This window comes from Amblyomma mixtum, chromosome 6 (assembly GCF_055824585.1).
Source record: "Amblyomma mixtum isolate Tamu chromosome 6, ASM5582458v1, whole genome shotgun sequence".
Taxonomy (NCBI): domain Eukaryota; kingdom Metazoa; phylum Arthropoda; class Arachnida; order Ixodida; family Ixodidae; genus Amblyomma; species Amblyomma mixtum.
The window spans coordinates 90609214-90617198 of NC_143017.1; the positions used below are offsets into that span (position 1 = coordinate 90609214).

General features: G+C 45.5%; 2 protein-coding genes across 2 annotated transcripts in view; one reads left to right on the forward strand and one right to left on the reverse strand.

The window, feature by feature from the left end:
• LOC149339636 (uncharacterized) overlaps positions 1-1461 on the reverse strand; it is a 63381-nt gene extending 61920 nt beyond the window's left edge. Inside the window, exon 1 of the transcript XR_016283549.1 lies at positions 1144-1461. The gene's annotated coding sequence lies outside the window, so the exon portion shown is untranslated. The remainder of the gene's footprint in view (positions 1-1143) is intronic.
• Positions 1462-1665: 204 nt separating this feature from the next.
• On the forward strand, positions 1666-7716 carry LOC149339639 (3-hydroxyisobutyrate dehydrogenase, mitochondrial). Its single transcript, XM_089548339.1, has 6 exons — positions 1666-1800; positions 3459-3720; positions 5170-5291; positions 6342-6552; positions 7245-7401; positions 7469-7716. Exons 1-6 carry the CDS (start codon positions 1710-1712, stop codon positions 7625-7627), a joined length of 1002 nt encoding a protein of 333 aa, XP_089404465.1. The 5' UTR covers positions 1666-1709; the 3' UTR covers positions 7628-7716.
• The last annotated feature ends 269 nt before the right edge of the window (positions 7717-7985 follow it).

A 7985-nucleotide genomic window follows, 5' to 3' on the forward strand; every position in this document is an offset into this window, starting at 1 on the left:
TGCCTTCTTGACGCATATTCGGCTGCAGTGTACTAGTAGAGTACACTGCTAGCACCAGCTCTAAAAAAGTGATGTGCTCATTGTAAAAAAAAAAGAGGGGGGGGGGGGGGGGCAGGTACTTCAAACTTTTTAATTTGTAATGCCTATTAATAAAAGAAAAAAATTGTTTTATTGGGGTTTAACGTCCCAAAGCGACTCAGGCTATGAGGGATGCCGTAGTGAAGGGCTCCGGAAATTTCGGCCACCTCGTGTTTTTTAACGTGCACTGTACCAAAGAAAATAATTAACAGTGCCGTTAAAACTATGAGCATCCACTTTGAGTGGTCCCTCAAATGCAAACGAGGACAAGAACACAAAAGAGAGGCACATGCCAACTACCTTGCAACTGACCTTTAGAGTCGACCCATACAAAATATAAGAGATTCGTCTAATCTATATTTAAAAGCAGAAATGACTGCTGATAGTTCACAATGCACTGGCTCCAGTGTTCTCATTCACAGCGCCTGTTCTGCGTTTCCCGCTAAGCTTTGGAACAACCAGCTCAAAAGTTTCTGGTAAAACACGCTGACATATAATCGAATAACACACAGCAACCACAGCTTTCTTGGTTAACTCGTAACTAGAATGTACTACCAAAAGCACACGTTAGCTGCCAGTGAAACAGCAGTCAACGTCACAAACTCAGATCTAGAACAGGTCCCTGCTACGATGGCAAGGCATTGTCTGCATTTGACAAGGAATACAATTTTTTTGTTCGTCAAACTGCTGTGCACAAACCGCAGCATTAACTACAACCCTTCGAAAGCCAATAAAAACACGTGAAGTTCAAGGGATGCTCTGATATCACTGCGACAGCACTTCGGCACACAAGTACTGCAAGTTTCAAGCATGGCGCATTAGTGCTGTCAAGTGCGTCAAAGGTGCACTACGCAAAACATCCAGGGGCGCAGGTCGGAACAGGGATAATGCAACCGTTGCGAGACATTACAAAAATCCAAGCAATGGCAACTGACTGCGCCACAATTCACGCTAGAGCATAAGCAAGTAAAATAAGTATTGGGTACAACAAGGAGCCACATGAATCCAACGTCACCCACGTGTTCTTGTACAAATTTCTGATTTCAAAAGCAAAGGAATACTGACCTGGGCAGCTAGTCAGACCAAGTGTTTCAGGAAACTCGTGTCGAGACGAGTCACACAATGCAACGAACAAAACGGTAAAAATAAAAACTTCCTTAACTGCCTTAACCGCCGCATGAAAATGCTGCCCGATAAAAAAGCTGAACGAAGAAGCGGATTCTGTACCGTGACCACCACAAGCAAACGGCTGTAGCAAGGTCTAAAGTTATCCGCAGCATCGTAACACACCGCCAGCCGCTTTCAAAACAATCAACCGGCCACAAACGCACGCTGTTTTGCCGCGCTAGCCGCGCGTCGCGCTCGCAGCACACGATTACATTGAACAAGCATTGAATCATGGTTGAACTCAAAAATACTAATCTTAAAATTAAATTATAACTCAATAACCTTGCATTATGGCGAAATATTGTATATAATAATTTACTCACAGCGATATGGCGATATTCAGTAAAATAACTTTTTTTTTCAAGTTCGAGTAACATGTGCGGACCTGCACTAGTGCGGACTCGCTCTCGCTCTCCACGCTCTAGTTGCTCTCTCTCAATCTTTCCCTCTCCCGATTAAACGCTATGATGGTGCCGTCTGTGTTGGCAGTGTGTGGTCGTGTATTCCCGAAAGTATTAAGCCATGGACACATTAATCTCACAACTTCGGTGTCAAGTGAGCATTTCGACCTATTACTGCATTTGCAACTTTTGTGTTCGCACAAATTACAACAGTTGCGAGCTGTTTGGCGCAGATTTGTCGACTCGGAGTCAGTGTCGACGTTGAGATGTTTGTCACAAACTCAACCGCATTTCGCAGCTTTTCACTCTCCACTGGTCACTAAGTATTGGAAACCGCTGCGAAATCACTCACTTGAGGAGCATGTTTCTTTTTTTTTTTTTTCTAATTAAACGTTGTGTCTAGGAACAACTTCAATTTTCTGAGCCTCCTTGCCGCCAGCTGTGTCCAGCGTCAATTTTTTTCTTGGTGTAATTTTTAATTTGATTCACATTAGCCTTTTTTTTTTTTCGTTTTATTGATGTCCACTTCACTGTCCATAAAAAGTGTATGCCGGACGCTTGTTTGCCTGATCTATGTGAGGCCATGGAATTGATAACTAGCGAACTATGGCTGGTGAGCAGCTGACCAGCCTTGATCTGAGAGCACAGTTTCCTTCTATGCTCGCCCCTGCCTTCAAGAGCCGGACATTCTCCGGGATGTCAGCTGACTGAGAAAACAAGTGTGGGAAAGAAACGGGGAAGCAATGCCACTATGACAAATTGGAAAAGAGACGTAGCTGTGTTGTGGCATCTATCCTTTAAGTACTGGTACTCATGTATCAGTGGCTTTACTCGTAATTCCCTCGGGCAAAGCAACCTTTTGGTTTGCAGAGGTCTCAGTAATCGACCGCGTAAATGATGTGCAGTTAGCGGCGTTTTTTGCATGCACACTATGGAAGAAATCGCATGCTTCGTTGAAGTTCTTGACTTAAATATTGATCAGATTGCTACAAGATAAGGCACCATTGCTGTGTCTTTCGTACATTACCATCACATTAGTTCTAAGATGCTAAGCCGGTTGTTGTGCCGGTAAATCAAGTCAGCTGGATATCTTAAAGACAACGCTATTAAGATTTTGCATTTGATTTGAGTCCAGAGATTGTACGCCAATCCCTCACCACAGCGGTGTGGTGCAGATGAACTAACATCATCATCATCTGCTTAAAAATTTAAGTTCCTTTATTTACTACATTGAGCACCATAAGAGCTCTTTAGACAGGCGTCCTCACATCTCTACGTCACCAGCTGTGAATTACAGGACAACGCACCAACCAACATTGCGGATTTTACATGCATACATGCAAGATATGCTGACCCTTATCTGTGGTACTCCTGCAATTCTTTGTGACCGCACCACACCGGTGGACTAGTGGCTTGAGCACCCACCTCGCGTGCGGGAGGTGGGGGGTTCGATCCCCAGTGCTGCCAGGTACACACCGGTGATACAGTGGGCACAAGCTTTCCCCTGGCCTGGTGCTTGGCTTATCTGAGGTGAAATGCTTGGGAAATTTGTCTTTGACCCCACCTTGTGTAGACAAACATTCAGTGTGCTAAAGCGGTCTTTGTCCAAAGCCGCCCATGTGCCATAACAATTCATCATCATCGTCAATTCTTTGTGACCAAATCGAGAAACTGGATGGGCATGATACATGGTCACTATGTGGTCATATAATCCTAACATAATTTCCGGGCATCACTTAACTACTAGTTCAATGGCAGTGCGGCATGCATTTAGTACTCCACACAGAAATTTTTTCCTGTCTTGTTTTTCAGGGCGAGCGGTGTCACAGGTACCCGTGGGGTTTGTCGGCCTGGGCAACATGGGCAGTAACATGGCGAATAACCTACTTACTAAGGGGCACCGACTAGTCGTGTACGACTTGTACCCAGAGGCCATGGAAGCCATGGCCAGCCAAGGTGCCATTACCGCACAAAGCCCAGCCGAAGTGGCCGACCAGTGTGACCGCATCATCACCATGCTTCCATCAAGCCCTCATGTGAGAGAAGTGTATGCTGGCAAGAAAGGGATTCTGTCGTGAGTTTCCCATTGGCTGTGAACGTCAAAGGCTTCCTGTTTGTTAGGGTCGTGAAGCACTCTTGCTGGCTTCTCTTTGTGGTTTTTTCTATTCTTTGCCATCCTGTATGGGTTGCACTGGGTCAGAAGGGCTGAAGACGGAGTGCCAAAGCTGCTTGGTTTCTTTTCTGAGGAGTGAGAGAGACCTATTCTATCTTTGTAGCTCATATCACGTGGAGCATGTTTGGTGCAACTTGATTCCCTTGCTACTGGTCCAAATTACAGGGCATGCAAGGTTCCGTATATGCAGTGACAACACCAAGGAGAGACAAGGGGTAGCAGATGCCAACCAAAAAATTTGATGAACACTTTTCTCAGCCCCTCATGAGGCGTTTTTATTTGTTAACAAGTGCCTTAAACATCTTCGTTCCTACATTCAATTGCTACAGGCAAGCAAATAAGTGAAGCTCTCATTGCTGTATTATATTATTATTTTATCTTTTGAAAAGCAATGCCATGGAGCCATAATGCCTATCCTGTAAAGTGGGAGCTGCATTATTGTGGTGCCTACAGAACCTTGATATATGATAGGCCGTCTAGTAATGAACTTGCTTTGTAGGGGAGTACATGCTCTATACATACGATCATTACTGAGCACTCCTGTAACATAACAGGAAACCCTACGGCATCACTTTGCAGCATCTTTCTCTGAAGGTGGCAAAAAAGCATAGAAGACGGCTTTCAGCGGGGGTTATTTTAAAGGGTCACTCAGGACAAATTGATGTTGGCCTATATCGACAGGGCACCACAACAACAAAGACACTACTTTCACTGAAAACAGATTTTAAAAGCTAGAAAAGGCCACAGTGCACAGTGCACAGGCTGTCAAAAGTGCCCGGTTCACATGGCCCAGGACTGCATAGTAGGTATGTATAGCACCTCTGCAGCTCTAAATCCCTGGAGAGTGAGTAGATCTCTGCTCAACTGTGAACACTATGAGCTAGACACTTATGAGAAAGGGTGTGCGTTAACACGTTGACTGCATCATGGGTCACAGGTGGGTCTCATCATTTATTTATGCTGTGCGGCCACAAATACTGGGTCACATGATGAAGCCGTGGGACAGAAGTTAATTGTGAGGTCTAACAAGGAGGACCTCACAATAAACTCTGTCCCACGGCTTCGTGTGACGCATTATGTGCACAGCATGAATAAATGACATGACCCACCAGTGACCCACGACACACCGAACATGTTAAGCAGTCTGCTGTGTGCTGAATATGCAAAACTTCTGTGTGCAGCAGTCTTTAAATACAAGAAAATGTAAACACAGATGCTACAGCAACATAAAAGAAGAGACACTTTGTCAGTCAGGTGCTATTAGTGATGTTCCTTTGAAGGAAGGCATCCCTGCATGTATCTGAAGAATGCTTATTGACCCTTAATCTTGTTTTTCTTTGCTGCTTTCAGGACAGCTAAAACGGGCTCTTTGCTGATTGATAGCAGCACAATTGACCCATCTGTATCTCAAGAGATGTCAAAGTTGGCTGAAGCAAAAGGAGCATTGTTCATTGATGCACCTGTGTCAGGAGGTGAGAACACTAAAGTGAACAGTTATAGCTAGACTATGATATGTGATATGTTTTTAATGCCTTTAGTATCGAGTCGGGCTTTCCTTACGTTGGAAAGTAACAGTTTTGGTTATATGCATATTCTCTTTGAACTTGAAACTGCTGGGTCTCTCATGATTTTCTTTCCAACAATTACTTTTTGGCCTCCAGGGGTTGGCCTGCCTACTTCGCAATGCTTGCATTTTACGAAAGGTCTGGCTCGAGTGCAGAGACAGTGAAGATAGTTTCAGTGCAGAGGACAATTTGTTCCTCTTTTAGAGGACGCAGGGACTTCGTTGATGAACTTTACATCTTAGTTACATCAACATCGTTGCTTAGCGCTGTGATGTATAGTTCAGTCTGACTAGCCTAGCTTTCCATTATCTTTTGATGACTTAGTGAAGCTTAAGGTGGCAAAAAGAGACTCCATTGTTGCACTATTGTTGCTGGCTGGCCCACGACCACCTCTTCTTACACTGTGCCCACGACCGGTTGTGGCTGGCATCGTCGCAGTGCTCGTAGCAAGACTCATTTGGGGACGCCATGCAACCAGCTATCTACACGATACGACTTGGATAAGCTTGGCCAATGCCTTGGCTAAGCACGAAAAATATGACACAAAATTTTTTAACATTATAACACCAGATGGCGCCACTGCTGCCTTGGCTATCGTTGCGTTCGGGTTGTTGTACGGTAAACTAAAAGTGCTCTTGCGACTTCCACAGTAACCTCCCACTAAACGCTTGTGTATAATGTACGTAAGCGCTCATACGCTATACTAAAAGTCTCTATGTTGTGCTCGTGGCAAGAGCACAAAGTGAACAGCTACTCACAACAGGACTGCTTTCGTCATAGAGCTATATTTTCATGCACAAAATATGGTCCTCACGTCATTTTTGCCAATTCTGTTAGCATTCCGTGCATCAGCGTTTTCTTGAACGTCGCCCCTTTGCTGAAGAATACTGTTTGAGAGAGCAGACTTCTTTAGGGCTTTGAACACACGTGTGGTTCCGACCTTCCCATTTATTGCAGGAGTAAATGCTGCCAAGGCAGGGACACTGACATTTATGGTTGGAGGCAAGGAGTCTGAAGTCAGCGCGGTGCAAGAGCTTTTGCTCTGCATGGGCAAGAACGTCATTCACTGCGGTGGAATCGGCTGCGGCGAGGCTGCAAAAATCTGCAACAACATGATGCTGGCCATATCGATGATAGGCACCTCAGAGACGATGATCCTCGGACAAAAGTGAGAGCCCCACCTCCCTCATTTCTGTGAGGCGTTCCGCTTCTAGCTCGTGGCAATGGCAGCCACTTCGGCCGCCTAGAACTGCACCCTGTATGCTTGTCTCCAGCTTACCTGGCTCATGTGGTCCATCAACTGTTAGTGCAGCACTGGTGATAGAAGAGAGCCATGCACTTGAGATGCACATTTGTCGTGTTCACTTATAGCACTTTTTCTAGACCTCAATTTTCTGTAAGGGTAAAGTCTGGAATGAGGTTAAAGTATTGTTTTGAATTTAACGATATCGCCACGAAAAAACGCAGCTTCATGATGCTCAGAACATGCAGCTGTGAAGCAAAGGGTGTGCTGTGCATTTCCTTGCACAGCCTACACAGTGCAACCTCTAACATCCGGGCATGTCTCCTAGTAGCGAGAGACTAAAGTTTTTTTTGTGGGTTCAGTGTTCCAAAAACTTCTTCAGGCGCCCGCACAATTCTCATGTTCTCCTAACATTACAAGTGCTCATCAGTTAACAGGGGTTAGTACCAGTAGCGCTTGGCAGTTAACGCATGGATAATGCCTAAACATCGTTTACTTTCAGCACGAAGCACTTAATAACTGAAGTGTGCATTTCAGTGTAATTATTTGGCCTTCAGTCTCGCATGCTGGAAGCTACTTTCAACAGAATTTCCATGAGGGGCCAATTTCTGTTTCAGGCTTGGACTCGATCCGAAAGTTTTGAACCAGATCCTCAACGTGAGCTCTGGGAAGACATGGCCTAGCGAAGTGTACTGTCCTGTCCCAGGAGTGATGCCCAACGTTCCTTCCAGCAATGACTATGAAGGCGGTTTTGGAGCTGCACTCATGACAAAGGCAAGTACAGCAGAGTCCTGAATTTAGAGAGCACAGTGACCATTTTGCCGCACCTGTCTGCTTTCAGGATCTCGGCTTGGCGCAGAATGCTGCGACGCACACGGGCTCGCCCACTCCCTTGGGATCAGTGGCCCATCAAATCTACAGACTACTCCTGAACCATGGTCTTGGACAAAAGGACTTTTCTGTGATTTACAAACTCATAGAAGGAAAAGTGGCAAAGTGAATGTGTATGTGCAAACTGAAGAACAAAAACTCCTTTCTTTCCAGTGGTGGTAAGCATTCCAGTGGACTGATAAAATGTTTTGCTGTTTATAGCATCGTGATGTTTCACTGTTCACCCCGCTGCGGTGGCTCAGTGGTTACGGCGCTCGGCTGCTGACCCGAAAGACGCGGGTTCGATCCCGGCCGTGGCGGCTGAATTTCGATGAAGGCGAAATTCTAGAGGCCCGTGCGCTGTGCGATGTTAGTGCACGTTAAAGAACCCCAGGTGGTCGAAATTTCCGGAGCCCTTCACTACGGTGCCTCTCATAGCCTCAGTCGCTTTGGGACGTTAAACCAAACCAATAAACCAACCATGTTTC

Coding starts and splice junctions, on each gene's coding strand:
- LOC149339639 (XM_089548339.1), top strand. CDS start 1,710: ATGATGGTGCCGTCTGTGTTGGCAGTGTGTGGTCGTGTATTCCCGAAA. Junction 3,721..5,169: donor GGCAAGAAAGGGATTCTGTC/GTGAGTTTCCCA, acceptor TGCTGCTTTCAG/GACAGCTAAAACGGGCTCTT. Junction 5,292..6,341: donor TGATGCACCTGTGTCAGGAG/GTGAGAACACTA, acceptor CATTTATTGCAG/GAGTAAATGCTGCCAAGGCA.